At 42.5% G+C, this 20,282-nt stretch overlaps 1 protein-coding gene across 1 annotated transcript in view; it reads right to left on the bottom strand.

The window, feature by feature from the left end:
- The window catches only part of ppp1cb (protein phosphatase 1, catalytic subunit), a 35,949-nt gene that overhangs the window by 4,207 nt on the left and 11,460 nt on the right, over window positions 1-20,282 (bottom strand). Inside the window, 1 exon segment of the mRNA NM_001141688.1 lies at window positions 132-263. Within this exon segment, the coding sequence (NP_001135160.1) occupies window positions 132-263 (132 nt within the window).

Raw genomic sequence — 20,282 nt, 5'->3', positions numbered from 1 at the left:
GGCGGGGGGGGGGGGGGTGTTACTTAACTACCATAGCCTATCCATCCACAGAGGCCAATGAATGAATAATAGGTCTTGAACTGGACAACTCATCATCAGCCACCATAACCATCCTCATCATCACCACTTACCACAGATTTTGAGGGGAGCCTCCAATTCCAACAGGATGGGCTGGCTGAGGAAGATCTCTCTGGACTTGATGCAGAGGCCTCTCACCTCAGCCTCTGACATCTGCACGATCTTCCCTGGGCGACATCCCCGCACTGACACAGAGACACAGAGACACAGAGAGAGACAGTTAGATTTGATGGCAAAGAGTGCTAGAACTTAAACGCACATTTCCCTCGTCAATGGAACTTTGTCAGATGTTTCCAAACCTCAAAAGTAGAGTAATGTCAAGATGAAACCACATCCCACGACATTGGTTGTGGTTCTGTCTTGACAGACTACCCTAGAGGTCTGAAAACAATCTGCGGTGTTTGAAAACATCTGAAAGTGTCATGTCTCCATATCATCTGTGGTGACAATTCACTTTTCTGCCAGGTGCAACAGACCTACATTTTGAATGTGAGGGTGTTCCTTTATTGCTACTCAGAAGTCAGAGTGCAGAACTACCAAGGCTGAAGTGACGACTGGAGGGAGGTGGAGTGGAGGAGGGGGTGGGGGGGTTGGTGGGGGGGTGGAGGGGGGACAGGGGACAGTGAACTAGTCCAGTTCAGGATACGAGCGCAGGCACAACACTAAGCTGGTACCCCCTACTACCCCCGAGCACGCAACCCTATTTCTTTTTACTTACTTTTCAAATCTGTGTTTATAACCACAACAGGAACACATGGTGAGTCAGTCCGGCCCAATGTCCCGAGGGTGAGGTTTTCATGAAACAGCCAAACAGGGTAAATATGGTAAATACTGGTACTGCCTGTATATAACCATGTTATTTTTACTCGTTATTGTCATTCGATATTCACTGTGTATTTATTCCTCATGGCACTATCTTAATCTCTGCATTGTTAGAAAAGGACCCGTAAGTAAGCATTTCACTGTTAGTCTACACTAGGGCTGTGGCGGTCACAAAACGTTGTCAGCCAGTGATTGTCAAGCAAATAACTGGTCGGTCTCATGGTAATTGACCGTTAATTAATATAAACACAATTAGCATCTCCTGGCTTCCACACATGGATTTATTAGACATTTGAAAGTCTAATAAATCCATGTAATATAGCCTACACCTTCACAATAAATCCATTATTTATTTTAGACAGGTCTAAAGAAGCATGATATGAAGGAAATGTAGTGTATTTCAGAAGAACAGAATAGCATACTCTGAGTTGTCCTTATGTTAGGTCCTGATGTGGCTATGCCAAATGGCTGTGGGCTACACTCATTTATTTAGCAGACAAGATTTGCTTCGAATTCCGTGGTATTATTTTATTGTATGAAGAATACAATTGAACGAAGCTGAATAAAATGGAAATATTTTCTCCGCACATGCGGCTACTCTGTGTTGAGCGGTTAACAAAGAAACAGGCCTTCCTGTATGGTTCATTTAGAGTTATTCATGTAACTTTAAAGCAGATTCATGTGCTTCATTTGAAGAAGTTATTTGGCCACTTTAGTTATGAATCAAACCATATTAAACATATAGGTCTATGGGCTAGGCTACATGAGGTGTGCGACTATGATTAGAAAAAGCTGCAAAAGAAAGGCATTGTTTCTTACACTGGGCATTATTCACTAGTGATAATATATAATTCACAAGTGATAGGCTAATATTGTCACCCATCAGACTATTCTTGGTTTAATTTTGTCATACATATACTACATAATATATGTGTGAAATTAGTTTGGATTTAGAATGGACCAGTCATGCCTACCGGGTGGCGCAGTGGTCTAAGGCACTGCATCGCAGTGCTAGCTGTGCCACCAGAGATTCTGGGTTCGGGCCGCGACCGGGAGGGTCATGGGGCGACGCACAATTGGCCCAGTGTCGTCCGGGTTAAGGAGGGTTTGGCCGGGAGGGATATCCTTGTCTCACCGCGCACTAGCGACTCCTGTGGCGGGCCGGGCGCAGTGCACGCTGACCAGGTCGCTAGGTGTACGGTGTTTCCTCCGACACATTGGTGCGGCTGGCTTCCGGGTTGGATGTGCGTTGTGTCAAAAAGCAGTGAGGCTTGGTTGGGTTGTGTTTCGGAGGACGCATGGCTCTCGACCTTCGCCTCTCCCGAGTCCGTACGGGAGTTGCAGCGATGAGACAAGATTGGAACTATTACCAATTGGATACCATGAAATTGGGGAGAAAATAAATAAAAATAAAAATAATAAAATAAATAGGAATGGACCATTCATCATGCACCTGTCTCGAAACAGGGGAAACAGGGGCAGCGGGAAGAAAATACATGTCATCTATGAACTTGGTTTATTTTCATGCCAGCCAGGTAGGCTATACTCCTGTTGTAAAGACAAGCAATGTGCTTAATATTCGGAAAGTTCAGAAATAAATAAATAAATAAAGTAGGCCTAGCCTATAGAAAGCTGATGGAATCCTCCTCTTTTTATTAGCAGCCATCACTCTGTTTTCTCCCGCAATTACACAGCTTATAGAAATGTTGCGCAACATGAGCTCATGGGCTCTCATGAAGTGTTTGATGAAATGTTTGATTACATTTGTCATATATTTGCATTGACGTCAGAGTGATTAGAGGGACAATAGAGTGCTGAGTACCAGGCAGTTAGCAAGTTTGGTAAGCTACCAATGACTAGCAGCAGCATCAGAGCTTGGAGAAGCCAAATTACCGTGACAAAACCGTCATGTGGAATTTGACTGCCTTCATGACTCGTGACCGCCGGTATGGTGGTAACACGGTCACCGCAACAGCCCTAGTTTACACCCATTGTTTATGAAGCATGTGACAAATACAATTGGATTTGATATGAGGGCCTGGGTTGTGTCAACACAGTGGTCCCAATAGACTGACAGCATGCAGAGTGCCTCCACAACACCAGCCATTCAGAATAAGTGAGGCCTGGGCTGGGACTGTGTAAGTGTCTCTTCTCACATTATGATCGCTACAGATAGGCCTACTAACACTAGGAACAAAAAGCACTGGCTGTGGTTGTTATTTAACATGGAATAACCGGGTCACGTTCATTTAGTCAGCTATATGTAGACAAAGGTGTCCCTAAAGCATTCTAAATGAAAAAGGTACATTGAACAATGGGCACAATTCATCAAACATTTGAGAAGACTAGATTTCTTCCGTTGTAACTAAGAGAAATGGTTTTCATAGCATGCATTTGGAAAGAAGACATGCACAATGGATTTATTGCCAAACCCCTTTCTAAACATGTACTCCATTTTGCATTGCTAGCTATTTAATGGTAGACTACGGATGAGGCATAAGTATGGGCAGAGAGATTCCTATAAGTTACTGAGACACTGCCGAGCACCACTTGCACTGTCGACTGGTACGACCTAGCTATTTCTGCACCGAGACCTTAAACCAGCTGTATAGAAATTCACGGTTCTCCTCCAAAACACACATGAAAAAGAGCTCTAAGCCCATCAGATAATATATCTCGTATCCCAAAGAGAGTCACGTTAACAAGAAGCCAAGAGGTGTTATTAGTAGCCATAGCATTCAGCAGTCTGATCGGTTTGATTTAGAGGGGGTCTCAATCGGAAAAATAGACACACACCCCTTCTGACTTCCAGCGCGCCACGCGCACACGCACACGCACACGCACACGCACACGCACACGCACACCGCACACGCACACGCACACGCACACGCACACACACACACACACACACACACACACACACACACACACACCAGTGAGGATGAAACCTGAGGAGGCTGCGGTCAGAGGGGTGTGTGTCTGTCTGTGTGTGTTGCTCTCAGATCTGCCACACACACACACACACACACACACGCTCCACCTCTCCCTCTCAGAGCGGTGCTGACGTGTTTGCAGGTCTGTGGTGTATCAGCTGACAGAGAAGCGACTGAAAGGCCCAATATAGGAGAGGAGAGCATCACACCAGACACTACCACACCGCAACACAGGAGGGGATCGCCTTACAGCCCGTTATGGAAAAGTCTACACGGTAGACATGCGCACACACAGCCTGCCAGCCACAGTCTTGTGACCTTGACTTCAGATGCAACCACTGGGAGGATTCATGAGAGGTATCAGCCCACTAATCCTGCCCCCTTTTCACTGCACTGCAGCGGTCAACGGTGAGGGGTGGAACAACAGGCTGTCACCATGGCAACAGCCAGGCAGGTCATCGGTTTTTGGCAAGGTGTTGATGGGCGTTGGTTGCTAGCTTAAGGCGGAGCTGATTGGCAGACACAGAGGCTCCTCCTCTCCAGCTACCTCATGGTTTGAATACTAATGTGTCATGTCGTGGCGTCTGACTGATGTGGGGAGCAGACTTCCACACCCTCAGCCCAGGATGTTTATGAACAGGCGTCACCACTTGTTAGGTTGAGTCAAAATGCGCCCTGTAGAATAAAGTGTAATTTTGTCAAAAGTTACTTGAATTGAAAAGACATTATCGTTTCCTGTGGGTTTCTATTGCTTCATATGTGAGGCTTAAAGTGTGGTTTTTCTTTGGTTCTGTGGGGGGGAAAAAAAATCTCTCGCTCCACCTTCCAATTAATCACTCCTAATTCGGCCCTGTTCTGACAGTTTGTGTGCACACACTGTAAGTGGAGAATAGGGGTACACAAGCTGACCCTTCCAACACCAGTACAAAATGTTCTACTCTGTAACTTTCCCTCTGCCAGGTCAGATCACTCTCCTATCCAAACCCTCTCTCCTTCTATCCTCTCCTCCACCCCTTCTTTCCCCCTCTCATTATTTATCTGACAGCTCTTCTGAAGCAGTAGTCTGTGACATCACAGGACAGCCCGGCCCTGGCCCTCCCCTGACACACACAACATTCCACGAGGCCAGCCCACACACGCACACACACACACACACACACACACACACACACACACACACACATACGCACGCAGACACACACGCAGACACACACACACGCAGACACACACACACACACACACGCAGACACGCACACACACGCAGACACGCACACACACGCAGACACGCACACACACGCAGACACACACACGCAGACACACACACACACACGCAGACACACACACGCAGACACACACACGCAGACACACACACGCAGACACACACACGCAGACACACACACACACACACACACCCAGACACACACACGCAGACACACACACGCAGACACACACACCAGCAAACCTCCTGAGGGTTAAGCTTGTCCTGTCTGGGCCAAAAAGGAGAGGAATCAAGTTCCTACACTACAACCTGATGTAACAAACCCAACCAAAGAGAGTTGTGTCACAAAGCATTCCCTGGAAGACGATGAGCCTAAACAGGACAGTGTGGAGAGGGAAACTTAAACAGGGTACATATCAAAGAAGCTCAGCGCAGAGCGAGACAAACGTGAACTGGGTTTATTTGAGAGCGCCGTTAGTCAGAGACAGGGCTGAATTCATTGGAGGTAGAGCTTATTTTTCGTTTTGATATTTAGCAAAGTAAAAGGCTGTCTAAATTTGGATAAAATATAACTTAAGAGATGTATCTGAAAACGGGATGGTTTTATGCAATTAAAGAACATTTGGAAGCTAAAAGACTGGCTCATTGTGTGGGAAACGTCATATTTACAGCCATAGCATTCAGCAGTCTGATATGTTGTCGTTTTCTAGACAACACAAAGGAAGTCTTGTGGTGGTTATAGGGGAACTTGTAGTCTATTTAGAAGTTATCTTTTTTTTTTAGCTTCTTTGGCTGAGTGTTATTAAGGAAAAAGGTCAGGTGGGTCGAGAACTTTTCCATTCATTTAAAAGAGCAGGGCTCAGTTAATGTTGGCGTTGAAGGGGAGAGAAACTGAATAACAGAGTCAGACCGTGCTTCTCCCAGGCATGACCATATATGGGCGCTGTTTCAGAGGAGTCACTCAGGACAAGAGGACTGAGGGAGAGCACTTCAAAAAGTCTCCAGCCACAGCCAAATGATGCTAAGTGCACTAACACCAGCTAGCCACCAGCTAGCCACCAGCTAGCCACCAGCTAGCCACCAGCTAGCCACCAGCTAGCCACCAGCTAGTCAGGTTCACTTAACAACATCTGACAACAACAACACCACCATCACAAGTCTCCCCCCTGGCAGCCATGATGACAGAGCTACAACAATACATCCCCTGTCAGCTGCTGCAGCCAGCCATTCACAACATTAGCCCATTCATTATATGAGGGCAGCAAGGGCAGCTCAGACTGTCACACTGACAGACAAACCACACTGACTGGGACTGTTTTAACAGAGAAGCTAACAGATACAAATTATTGTCAGAGGAAAATGATTAGCTTTTTCTCCATACTACATCCAATTCAGATATAAATCTTTCAAACTCACTCAGATCAAGGCTCCATATGAGTTAACACAACTCGTGAATTTTAAGCAGGTGAGGGGTGTGCTTTGTCAGACCACCAAAGGTGTAATGGCCCAACTATGGTAATGACCTCAGTGATATTTCGCCAGTCTCCATCTTCATGCATCTCGCTTTCTTCCTGCCAGGCACCGGGCCAGGTTTCCCCCCCTCCACTCCCTCCTCCATCCCCATGTCCCACAAACAGGGGGTGGAAACCAGTGAACCCACAGTGGAAACACAGCAACCTGACTCTGGGTCCGAGTGAATGTCAAGCAGAAATCCCAACTGCCTTCCATGGCATTTCAGACACGTTTTTCTTCAGAGTACTTTTTTGTTCTTCATGAAGTGTCAGGGTGAATGCCTGTGAATGGCAGTCATTGTGTAGAAAGAGAGGGAGACAGAAAGAGAGGGAGAGAAAATAGATAAAGGAGAGAAAGTGAAAGGGAGAAAAATAGAGAGTGTGATGGATGGAGAAAAAGAAAATAGAGAAAGAGCAGTTTATCTGAAAAGCTCTCAAGCTGAAAAGCCTCCATGAGCACAGTGCAGTGCCATGGTTGGTGCCAGGGAGAGACGCTCCGCGCTGCCCTCCCCGCGCCACACACACACACACACACACACACCACACACACACACACACACACACACACACACACACACACACACACACACACACACACACACACACACACACACACACACACATTGTTGTTTCCATAACAGTCAGTTGCGCACCACACTCACTGTCATTGCTCAACAAACATACACTACCGTTCAAAAGTTTGGGGTCACTTAAAAAAAATGGTTTTTAAAAAAGGAAGTTTCTAAAGCACATTTGTTGTTCATTTTTAAAATAACATCAAATTGTTCAGAAATACAGTGTAGACATTGTTAATGCTGTAAATGACTATTGTAGCTGGAAATGGCAGATTTTTTATGGAATATCTACATAGGTGTACAGAGGCCCATTATCAGCAACCATCACTCCTGTGTTCCAATGGCACATTGTGTTAGCAAATCCAAGTTTATAATTTTAAAAGGCTAATTGATCATTAGAAAACCCTTTTGCAATTATGTTAGCACAGCTGAAAACTGTTGTTCTGATTAAATAAGCAATACGACTGGCCTTCTTTAGACTAGTTGAGTATCTGGAGCATCGGCATTTGTGGGTTCGATTACAGGCTCAAAATGGCCAGAAACATAGAACTTTCTTCGGAAACTTGTCTGTCTATTCTTTTCCTGAGAAATGAAGGCTCTTCCATGCGATAAATTGCCACTACTCCCTTCACAGAACAGCGCAAACTGGCTCTAACCAGAATAGAAAGAGGAGTGGGAGGCGCCGGTGCACAACTGAGCTAGAGGACAAGTACATTACAGTTTTTAGTTTGAGAAACAGACACCTCACAAGTCCTCAACTGGCAGCTTCATTAAATAGTACCCGCCAAACACCAGTCTCAACGTCAACAGCGAAGAGGCGACTCCGGGATTCTGGCCTTCTAGGCAGAGTTGCAAAGAAAAAGCCATATATCAGACTGGCCAATAAATATAAAAGATTAAGATGGGCAAAAGGACACTGGACTGCCTCGAACAAAAGAGATCTCAGAAAACCTAAGATTAAGAATTGTTGACTTGCATAAAGCTGGAAAGGGTTACAAAAGTATCTCTAAAAGCCTTGATGTTCATCAGTCCACGGTAAGACAAATTGTCTATAAATGGAGAAAGTTCAGCACTGTTGCTACTCTCCCTAGGAGTGGCCGCCCTGCAAAGATGACTGCAAGAGCACAGTGCAGAATGTTCAATGAGGTTAAGAAGAATCCTAGTGTCAGTTAACTTACAGAAATCTCTAGAACATGCTAACATCTCTGTTGATGAGTCTACGATACGTAAAACACTAAACATGAATGGTGTTCATGGGAGGACACCACGGAAGAAGGCACTGCTTTCCAAAAAAAAACATTGCTGCACATCTGAAGTTTGCAAAAGAGCACCTGAATGTTCCACAGCGCTTCTGGCAAAATATTCAGTGGACAGATTAAACTAAAGTTGAGTTGTTTGGAAGGAACACACAACACTATGTGTGGAGAAAAAAAGGCACAGCACACCAACATGAAAACCTCATCCCAAATGTAAAGTATCACGGTTTGGGGCTGCTTTGCTGCCTCAGGGCCTGGACAGCTTGCTATCATCGACGGTAAAATTAATTCCTAAGTTTATCAAGACATTTTTCAGGAGAATGTAAGGCTATCTGTCCACAAATTGAAGCTCAACAGAAGTTGGGTGATGCAACATGACAACGACCCAAAACACATTAGTAAATCAACAACAGCATGGCTTCAACAGAAGAAAATACGCCTTCTGGAGTGGTCCAGTCAGAGTCCTGACCTCGACCCGATTTAAAATGCTGTGGCATGACCTCGAAGGCAGTTCATACTAGACATCCTAAGAATATTGCTGAACTGAAACAGTTTTGTAAAGATGAAGGATCCAAAATTCCTCCTGACTGTGGTGCAGGTCTGATCCACAACTACAGAAAACGTTTGGTTGAGTTTATTTCTGCCAAAGGAGTGTCAACCAGTTATTAAATCCAAGGGTTCACATACTTTTCCCACCCTGACCTGTGAATGTTTACACGTTGTGAAGTATGTGAACCCTTGGATTTAATAACTGGATGACCCTCCTTTGGCAGCAATAACCTCAACCAAACGTTTTCTGTAGTTGTGGATCAGACCTGCACCACAGTCAGGAGGAATTTTGGATCCTTCATCTTTACAAAACTGTTTCAGTTCAGCAATATTCTTAGGATGTCTAGTATGAACTGCAATGTGTTATTGTCTATGTTATTAGACTGTGTTTGTCTATTGTTGTGACTTAGATAAAGATCAGATCAAACGTTATGACCAATTTATGCAGAAATCCAGGTAATTCCAAAAGGATCACAAAAATGAGGACATGGGCTCTGTTTTAAAACTTTCCTGTTATATGACATTGGTTCCACATGTTTGTGACACTCAAGTTGTGTGGGAAAAGTATGTCTATTTTAGAAATACATCATTTCTGTCCAAATTAAACTCAAAATATGCTATTCTATTCTTTTCAAAATAAATTGTATCGGTCATATGTTTCTTAGGACATGCTTAATTAATTAATAATGTTTTTCTTTGTCCAGCCAGCTCATATAATTAACAGAACATTGGCTAACAACATTGCGCAGCCAACCTTTTATTCACCCTAACAGGAAATACAAGGTCATTATTTACAAATGATTTACAAGTAGGCTATGGCAAGCTGCTAACTTACTGTTGTGAATGTAAAGAAATGAAAGCAGTGGTGCCGACCACCACTAAGTTGAATGCAACAGGACAGAGGTGGGTTGCTGAATTGGCTGATTTCAACTTCACCATAAAGTAAAGGCAAATGGAAACGCAGATAACCAATCAAGGATGCCATTGGATACGGAGACGATCATGACACAGTGTACAGAGGGAGTAAGTCAGGACACTGCCAGTGCCACAAAGCAGCAAGAAGAGCCTACTCCACTGTTCAGCTCTATAATATTCAACGCCATCCAAGAACGAGACACTACTCAGCACAGTACAGCCAATCTCCAGAGATGAGACACGGGAGGCTCAACACAAAGACCCAGTGATTGGAAAAGTGTTTGAGTTAAAGATGAGAAACCAGAGGCCAAGTGCAAATGTATTCACACAGTGAAGTGAGAGCTTTGCTCAGAGAATAGAGAAAAAATAGAGATCAAACCAGATGGAACACTGCACCGGAGAAGTGATTCCACTCGTTCAATGCAGATCTTGCCGTCAAAGCTCCATCTTTTTTGCCTCGGCGTGTGAATCTGGGAAGGCGATAGGCTACTTTGTTTTATAGAGGAGACGGTACGCAATTCCGCCAAAATTAGAGGTGCCAGTACCACGCTCCGGACTAAGTCAAGCACTGCCGACAAATCCCAGTTCCCATTGCATCATGCTGATGGCAGTGAGGATTTGGCGTAAGCAGCATGAGTCCAAGGCCCCATCCTGCCTGTTGTCAACGGCGCAGGCTGGTGGCGTAATGGTGTGGGGGATGTTTTCCTGGCACATGTTAGGTCCCTTTGATACCAATTGTGCAACATTTCCATGCCCCGAAGAATTCAGGCTGTTCTAGAGGCAAAGGGGTGTCCGACCAGGTCCTAGATGTGTGTACCTAATAAACTGGCCACTGAGTGTAAGTGGTATAGTTGAATTGGTCATTTTTGGGTTCCCTGTGCAATGCCAACAAGTAGTTGAAGGTACAGTATAATTTATCTGTATAGTTGTAATATCGGGACACCATTTTTCAAGAGGAGGAGAATGTGAGATATATGTTAAACTTTGTAATTTCGAGCTAATCATACAGTATATTTATAGAAGTGTGGTTATGCTGGGTTTGAGCCAACAGAGGGGGCTGCTCGCTCCAGCGTTTTTTTAACGAGCTCTCACTGATGTAGTTCTCACGCTAGCTTGTCAGTTGAATGAGTGACAAGCCAACAGTAGCAGTACTAAGAGCAACCAGATACAGTGAGGGAAAAAGTATTTGATCCCCTGCTGATTTTCTACGTTTTCCCACTGACAAAGAAATGATCAGTCTATAATTTTAATGGTAAGTTTATTTGAACAGTGAGAGACAGAATAACAACAAAAAAATCCAGAAAAACGCATGTCAAAAATGTTATAAAATGATTTGCATTTTAATGAGGGAAATAAGTATTTGACCCCTCTGCAAAACATGACTTAGTACTTGGTGGCAAAACCCTTGTTGGCAATCACAGAGGTCAGATGTTTCTTGTAGTTGGCCACCAGGTTTGCACACATCTCAGGAGGGATTTTGTCCCACTCCTCTTCGCAGATCTTCTCCAAGTCATTAAGGTTTCGAGGCTGATGTTTGGCAACTCGAACCTTCAGCTCCCTCCATAGATTTTCTATGGGATTAAGGTCTGGAGACTGGCTAGGCCACTCCAGGACCTTAATGTGCTTCTTCTTGAGCCACTCCTTTGTTGCCTTGGCCGTGTGTTTTGGGTCATTGTCATGCTGGAATACCCATCCACGACCCATTTTCAATGCCCTGGCTGAGGGAAGGGAAGTTCTCACACAAGATTTGACAGTACATGGCCCCGTCCATCGTCCCTTTGATGCGGTGAAGTTGTCCTGTCCCCTTGCAGAAAAACACCCCCAAAGCAAAATGTTTCCACCTCCATGTTTGACGGTGGGGATGCTGTTCTTGGGGTCATAGGCAGCATTCCTCCTCCTCCAAACACGGCGAGTTGAGTTGATGCCAAAGAGCTCCATTTTGGTCTCATCTGACCACAACACTTTCACCCAGTTGTCCTCTGAATCATTCAGATGTTCATTGGCAAACTTCAGATGGGCATGTATATGTGCTTTCTTGAGCAGGGGGACCTTGCGGGCGCTGCAGGATTTCAGTCCTTCACGGCGTAGTGTGTTACCAATTGTTTTCTTCGTGACTATGATCCCAGCTGCCTTGAGATCATTGACAAGATCCTCCGTGTAGTTCTGGGCTGATTCGATTCCTCACCGTTCTCATGATCATTGCAACTCCACGAGGTGAGATCTTGCATGGAGCCCCCAGGCCGAGGGAGATTGACCGTTCTTTTGTGTTTCTTCCATTTGCGAATAATCGCACCAACTGTTGTCACCTTCTCACCAAGCTGCTTGGCGATGGTCTTGTAGCCCATTCCAGCCTTGTGTAGGTCTACAATCTTGTCCCTGACATCCTTGGAGAGCTATTTGGCCTTGGCCATGGTGGAGAGTTTGTAATCTGATTGATTGATTGCTTCTGTGGACAAGTGTCTTTTATTCAGGTAACAAGCTGAGATTAGGAGCACTCCCTTTAAGAGTGTGCTCCTAATCTCAGCTCCTTACCTGTATAAAAGACACCTGGGATCCAGAAATCTTTGAGAGGGGGTCAAATACTTATTTCCCTCATTAAAATGCAAATCAATTTATAACATTTTTGACATGCGTTTTTCTGGATTTTTTTGTTGTTATTCTGTCTCTCACTGTTCAAACAAACCTACCATTAAAATTATAGACTGATCATTTCTTTGTCAGTGGGCAAACGTACAAAATCAGCAGGGGATCAAATACTTTTTTCCATCACTGTATAAACTCATTGGTTGAAACTTTTTTCCCAAGGTGAGCGAGTTGTAAAGCACATTATAAGAAACAGTAAGTTAAGAGGAGTGTAGTTATGCTATTATTGTATTGTTTGTTAAGAAGGATTAGAATGATTACTTTATTCTATCCCAGGTATTCCTTAAAGAGGTGGGGTTTCAGGTGTCTCCGGAAGGTGGTGATTGACTCCGCTGTCCTGGCGTCGTGAGGGAGCTTGTTCCACCATTGGGGTGCCAGAGCAGCGAACAGTTTTGACTGGGCTGAGCGGGAACTGTGCTTCCGCAGAGGTAGGGGGGCCAGCAGGCCAGAGGTGGATGAACGCAGTGCCCTTGTTTGGGTGTAGGGACTGATCAGAGCCTGAAGGTACGGAGGTGCCGTTCCCCTCACAGCTCCGTAGGCAAGCACCGTGGTCTTGTAGCAGATGCGGTATGGTAACGGAGGCTCAGTCCAAATGGAAACAGGATATAAACAAAAGCCTAAACATTGTTTCTTGCTGTGTATTGAGCACTAGCTGAATAATGAGATGATTAAATGTATTTGTGAGATGATTAAATGTATGTATGAAAATAGATAATTGTAATACTTGTTTATTAATTGTTTTAATATGTTGGCTATTTATTTAGTAATTGTATAAGAATAGAGAGAAATAGTAATGGCGTCTTTTTGTAGGCACCAACTCCGCCATAGTTCGTTGGACAAAGCCTATGAGGAAAATTAAATGTTGTTTTTGTATGGTTTTTGGATAAATTCCAAACACAGGCTTAGGAGATCTTATAAATTTGTGTAATGAAATAATCTTCATCAGCTAAAGTCACTTTCTGTATATTTAGAAGAATTTATGTAATAATAAAAAACAAAGGCTTCATAATTCATAAAGGTAATGTTATTGGGTAAAGGTACTGCTATTATCTCATAGAACAAAACGTATTAGATCTCCTAAGCCTGTGTTAACCTCTGACCTTATTTTCAGCATTTATCCCAAAACCCTATTCTTTCCTCATTCATTTTCCCCATAGGATGGCTGAACGAACCAGAGGTAACTTATTGCTGGGTTTTAGGACTACAAGCTGACAAAATCTATAGAGAAGTCTTTTGAATGAGTCACAAGCCAACAGTAGCTGTACTAAAAAGAGCAACCAGATATAAACTCATTGTTTTAAACTTGATTTCCAAGGTGTCAGGCTCAATCATTCTATTCTACTCACCACACCCAATTACAAAAGGGCAACATATTTTAGAACATGCAGCTGTCAGGTTACCATGACAACGGTTGCACAACAGGGTCAAAGTTAAATGCCTCTTGCTCCTACCAGGCAAAAGCAATGGCTATATAAAAAGGTGAATGTCGACAAGGAAGAGAAGAAGAAACATTTCCCAATTATTTTTACAAGCAACATCTTATGTAAAAGCAATACTTATGAAGCTAAGGAGAAGCAGCTACTGCAGGGGAACTGAAACAAGCACAATATACGAGGAAAATGCATGGAGAACTAAAACTAACTCAGTCCGATGGTATAGGAAACTGTTCAATTAGCCTGCATTTCCTCATATATGCTTTCCTAGCTAGCATGTACTAATTGCTGGAATTTCAATGACTTTCCCACATGCTCACAATTCCTGTACAAAGCCAGCCCCCCCCCCCAAAATACACAGATAGAACACAGTGACAAGAGAATGTATTGTATATGTACAGTATGAAGAAGAGGGTACTATACTGTCAGAGGGCCGGACAGACAGTAAAAGAGATGGAAGAAATGTCATACAACCTCTGTTCTTGTGTGAGTCACCATGACAGACCACAGGCATAGGACTGATATAAACAATTCATCACACTGGAAGACGCATGCACAGACGGACAGACAGACACATAGCAAATAAGCTTATCTTATTAAGCATGGCGTTAAAGGTAACTGACTAAATAAAGGAAACACCAACATAAAGTGTCCTAATAGGGCGTTGGGCCAACACGAGCCAGAACAGCTTCAATGAACCTTGACATAGTTCCAGACACTTGTAGAATCTATGTTGGAGTGATGCGACAACACACTATCCTTCAGCGAGAAATTCCATAATTTGGTGTTTTGTCAATGGTGGTTGAAAACACTGTCTCAGGAGCCACTGTCTCAGGAGCCACTTCATAACCTCCCACAAGTGGATTGAGATCTGATGACAGATGGCCATGGCATACAGTTTAAATCATTTTCATGCTCATCAAACCATTCAGTGACCACTCGTGCCCTGTGGATGGGGGCATTGTCATCCTAAGGGGGCATAGCCATGGTAACCATAATAATGGCCTGCGCAGCATATTTATGCATGACCCTAAGCATGATGGGATGTTAACTGCTTAATTAACTCAGGAACCACACCTGTGTGGAAGCACATTTTTTCAATATACTTTGTATCCCTCATTACCTCAAGTGTTTTAGTTATTTTGGCAGTTACCTGTACAATGCTACTGTGGCTTTCTTTACCTCGACACAATAAGGCCAGAAGTAATTTCTGATCAGGAAAACTCCAGTCATAAAACGGGAAGGAAAGAAGACTATAAACTTGTGTCACTAGATTACTAGGCAGCTATGTAGTAGAACGACAGGCTCCCCCTGCTCCTGCCTACCACCCGTTTGCCACCTCGCGGCAAAACATTTTAGTGGCCCCTCTCTTGACGGCGGAGACAAAAACCTAAGTTTTAAAGTTATTTTTGCCATGGGGCAGAGAAAAAACATTTGATGCAATTCTACAAATTTTGCCATGGGGCAGAGATACATTTTTTAGCAGTCGTACAGCTAATTTCCTGAAATTCTACCTATTTTGCCATGGGGTGGAGAGATATTTTAGTAGTTTTAAAACACCCATAAGGGTGGAAATGCACTTATTTTTAGTTGAAAGACAATGTCTATGGCTTACCCATGATGTTGTACAACGATTTAAGTCAATAAGTCATAGATAGATTTGGGTTTGAAGTGGGAAATCTGAAGTAGTAACTTCAGATATTTTCCATGCCAATGCTGCATGCCATAGGGGAACTATATGACGTGCTAATACTTTTCAGTCTATGTTTCTTTTCAGGGCTAGGTTTTATTTGAATGTTACCACCCACCGGCATGGCATTGTTCATTAATCAGAAACACCTGCAAAGTTCTTCCTCTTCACGAGTCATGATAGAGATGAGAAATATAATAGATAATCTTTGTCAGCCAAACCTATACTTGGCTGCCTGAGCCATGGAGCAAATTAAAATAGCAGGTGCAAACTTAAGTTTCTGCACCTCCACTTTTTTTACCAGCAAATTATCATAATCCATTGGATAATTTGTTAAGTTTCAAGAATTTTTTAGCTAGTCTAAAAAAATACAACAATTTTATAAATTGTAAAATTGTGTGTGATATGATTACATTTTGGAACCCCGCTCCCCCCAAGATGAATGGTTTTGACCATGCTCCACTGCTTTGATTGGTGCAGCTAGAAATCATAAGTGTCTATCCTATAATGAAAAGGTACCGAGAAAGAAAATTCCACAAACGTATTTATCTATTTTGTTCTGTTGTTACATTTGTATTGGCGTTTCGTTTCATGTCCGATGCGCTCAGGGTTTTGTTAGATATAATTTGCGGCATGCATCATGAGCAAAGTCATTGTGGCCTATCATTTCAATTCCCTTAACCATGGCATGACTTGGCATTGTTGTTGCGCAGCCAAATAGCCTGCCAGCAGCCTACCTTGTCCATTACAATGTAGAAAGATGCGTCTCTAGTCCAAACCGTTCAATAGTTAAGCTATCCATATTACCAGAGTTTCATCTTATTATTTATATTACTACGGCGGATTCACGGACACAATTTATGGAACATGCCAAAACTTTGGAGATAACAATAGATAGCAAAGTCAAAATATACTGGTTTCCAAGATCCATCTGTGGAAAAACTTTCCCTAAATAGTTATGAGAAATCCAGCACCAGAATAAATCATAGCCTAGCCAGCTGGCTAATCTGTTGAATTACGGTGTAGCAACAACAGATAACATTAGCTAGTTAAAAAATGTAAACAGCTGTCAGTGTCCTGCTTGTTGTTATTTCTCCACTCCACGTGGAAATCACCACAACGTCCCACCCCCAATTCGTGAATAGGTATTAGCAGCAGGGGTTGGAACTGAAATCCTTTTCCAATCGTTTCATTCTGAACAGAACCATCATTTTTTTTGTTTCCGTTCCACTGTTCTAACCAGCAAAATAAAGTTCTGAACCAGTTTGTAAAAAGTTACGTTTATATTGTTCCTTTCTGTTACGTTTTAAAAACGTTGATATCATTTATTTTTATAGTTAGCTTAACGTTAAATTACTTCACCAATCAGTGCGGATAGAGAAGCTTGCTATATTGCGGGCAAGCTATTTACATCCATTGGACAGACGAGTGTAGGGCGCGAGATGCGACTGAACATTTGCGAGTTGGGAGAGCGCGAGAGAGGCTGGATGAGGATTGAAGAGCTGGGCATTTTGTTGTTATGACATACAGTACCAGTCAAAAGTTTGGGCAAACTTTTGACTCAAGGGTTTTTCTTTATATTTAATTATTTTCTACATTGTAGAATAATAGTGAAGACATCAAAACTATGAAATAACATATGGATCATGTAGTAAACAAAAAAAGTGTTAACTTCACTAGGGTAGGAGACACTATTTTCACCTCCGGATGAAAAGCGTGCCCAAAGTAAACTGCCTGCTACTCAGGCCCAGAAGCTAGGATATGCATATAATTGGTAGATATGGATAGAAAACACTAAAGTTTCCAAAACTGTTAAAATAATGTTTGTGAGTATAACAGAACTGATATGGCAGGCGAAAACCTGAGAAAAATCCATCCAGGAAGTGGGATTTGTTTTATTTTGTAGTTTTCTATTGAATGCCATTACAGTATCCATTGATTTAGGACTCAACTTGCACTTCCTATGGCTTCCACTAGATGTCAATAGTCTTTAGAAATAGTTTCAGGCTTGTATTCTGAAAAATTAGGGAGTAAGACCACTTTGAATGAGTGGACCATTCAGTGTCCCAGAGGTTTTTCATGCGCACGACCGAGAGCACGCCTTTCTTGTTTTCCTTTTATATTGATGAAGCTTTTGTCCAGTTGAAATGTTATTGATTATTATGAATAAAACCAACCTGAGGATTGATTATAAACATCGTTTGACATGTTTCTACGAACTTTACTGATAGTTTTGGGATTTTTCGACTGTCTGTTGTGACTGCCTTTGAGCCTGTGGATTACTGAACAAAACGCGTGAACAAAATGGAGGTTTTTGGATTTAAAGAGGGACTTTATCGAACAAAACAAACTTTTGAATAAATGGGAGTCTTGTGAGTGTAACCATACGAAGATCATCAAAGATAAGTGATTAATTTTATCCCTATTTCTGACTTGTGTAACTCCTCTACTTGGCTGGTAACTGTTTGCTGGGCGCTGTTCTCAGATAATCACATGGTATGCTTTCGCCGTAAAGCCTTTTTGAAATCTGACACCGTGGTTGGATTAACAAGAAGTTGATCTTTAAACCAACGTATAACACTTGTATGTTTTATAAATTTTTATGAGTATTTCTGTTTTTGAATTTGGCGCTCTGCAATTTCACTGGATGTTGGCCAGGTGGGATGGTAGCGTCCCACACCCCTTAGAGAGGTTAAACAAATATACTTTATATTCTTCAAAGTAGCTACCTAAATAAATCACTGACAGTGTCACCAGCAAAGCATCCCCACACCACACATCCGTTCACTTACTCTGCATCTCACAAAGACACGGCGGTTGAAACAAAAAATCTCAAATTTGGACTCCTTCGGACAAAAGGACAGATTTCCACCGGTCTAATGTCCATTGCTCGTGTTTCTTGGCCCAAGCAAGTCTCTTCTTATTATTGGTGTCCTATAAGTAGTGGTTTATTTGCAGCAATTCGACCATGAAGGCCTGATTAATGCGGTCTCCTCTGAACAGTTGATGTTGGGATGTGTCTGTTACTTGAACTTTGTGAAGAATTTATTTGGGCTGCAATTTGAGGCTGGTAACTCTAATGAACTTATCCTCTGCAGCAGAGGTAACTCTGGGTCATCCTTTCCTGTGGCGGTTCTCATGAGAGCCAGTTTCATCATACCGCTTGATGGTTTTTGCGACTGCACTTGAAGAAACTTTCAAAGTTCTTGAAATGTTCCGGATTGGCTGACCTTCATGTCTTAAAAGTAATGATGGACTGTCGTTTCTCTATGCTTATTTGAGCTGTTCTTGACATAATATGGACGTGGTCTTTTTCCAAGTAGTGCTATCTTATGTATACCAAACCTACCTCGTCACAACACAACTGATTGGCTCAAATGCATTAAGGAAAGAAATTCCACAAATTAACAAGGCACACCGGGTAATTGAAATGCATTCCAGGTGACTACCTCATGAAGCTGGTTGAGAGAATGCCAATAGTGTGCAAAGCTGTCATCAAGGCAAAGGGTGGCTACTTTGAAGAAACTCAAATATAAAATATATTTTGATTTGTTGAACACTTTTTTGGTTACTATATGATTCCATATGTTATTTCATTGTTGTGATGTCTTTCCTATTATTCTACACTGTAGAAAATAGTACAAATAAAGAAAAACCCTGGAGTGAGTAGGTGTGTCCAAAATTTTGACTGGTATATATATTTTTAAAATATATTTTCCTTTATTATTTTCCGCTAACCCTACCACCCCTCCCCTAATTGAAGTAAACTAATGAACACCACCACTTGGCCTTCTACTTCCAGCCTATACATACTATATACATTTTACAGACAAAATCTATTTTACAATAGTTATATTTTATTTGTTTTTAGTCCTGTACTTCCTTTACCCTCAACCTTTCCCATCTATTTCTTAACACCATCCATATTGGATTTCTATTTGCCACATACGGACACAGTATATTTTACATTTGTTATCTTGTTGTTATTGGTCCAACCCTTCATCTACATTCAACCCCTCTCATCTATCTCTTAACACCATCCATATTGGATTTCAACTGTGCGGTGATGCTTCACAAAAGTTCTGAACCTTTCGATTCTCATAGCTTCTAAAGATTGTAAATTAAAGGTAAACATTTTTGCTAAAAGTATTATACGACTGACTGACTGACTATGACTTCAAATCACCTTGTATTGCTATCTGCAATGTTAGCTCCAGGTAACTGTAGCAATTCTTCAGCCATTCTTGGACCCGTGACCAAAAACAAGCTATATATGGAGCGTACCAAAATAAATGATCCAATGACTCCGTCTCTTCGCAGCAAAATCTGCAGTGCTGGGAAGGTTGTATCCCATATATATATATACACACACCATTCTATTGGTTGCAAGAATTTTGTATAGAGCGAGTCTGGAAAAGAACGCCATTACCCAGTTTCCATGCTTTTAAAATAACAGTTCTGTTCCGGAACAGTATAGATCACTTTCGTTCTTGGTTTTGATTCTGTTCATTTATTTATTTTCCGGTTGCTTATTCGTGGAGCTGGCCCTGTGTGTTGTGCGTGTGTGAGAGAGAGTGAGTGAGGTGCGCATGAATGAAAGACAAAGGAGAAATAGAGCAATAGTGAGTTATAGTGAACCATGAGAGACAACAACCACA

This window comes from Salmo salar, chromosome 07 (assembly GCF_965601325.2).
Source record: "Salmo salar chromosome 07, fSalSal1, whole genome shotgun sequence".
In the NCBI taxonomy this organism is placed as follows: Eukaryota; Metazoa; Chordata; class Actinopteri; order Salmoniformes; family Salmonidae; genus Salmo; species Salmo salar.
The sequence above is the reverse complement of the archived record's forward strand: the minus strand, read 5'-3'. Positions and strand labels throughout refer to the sequence as shown.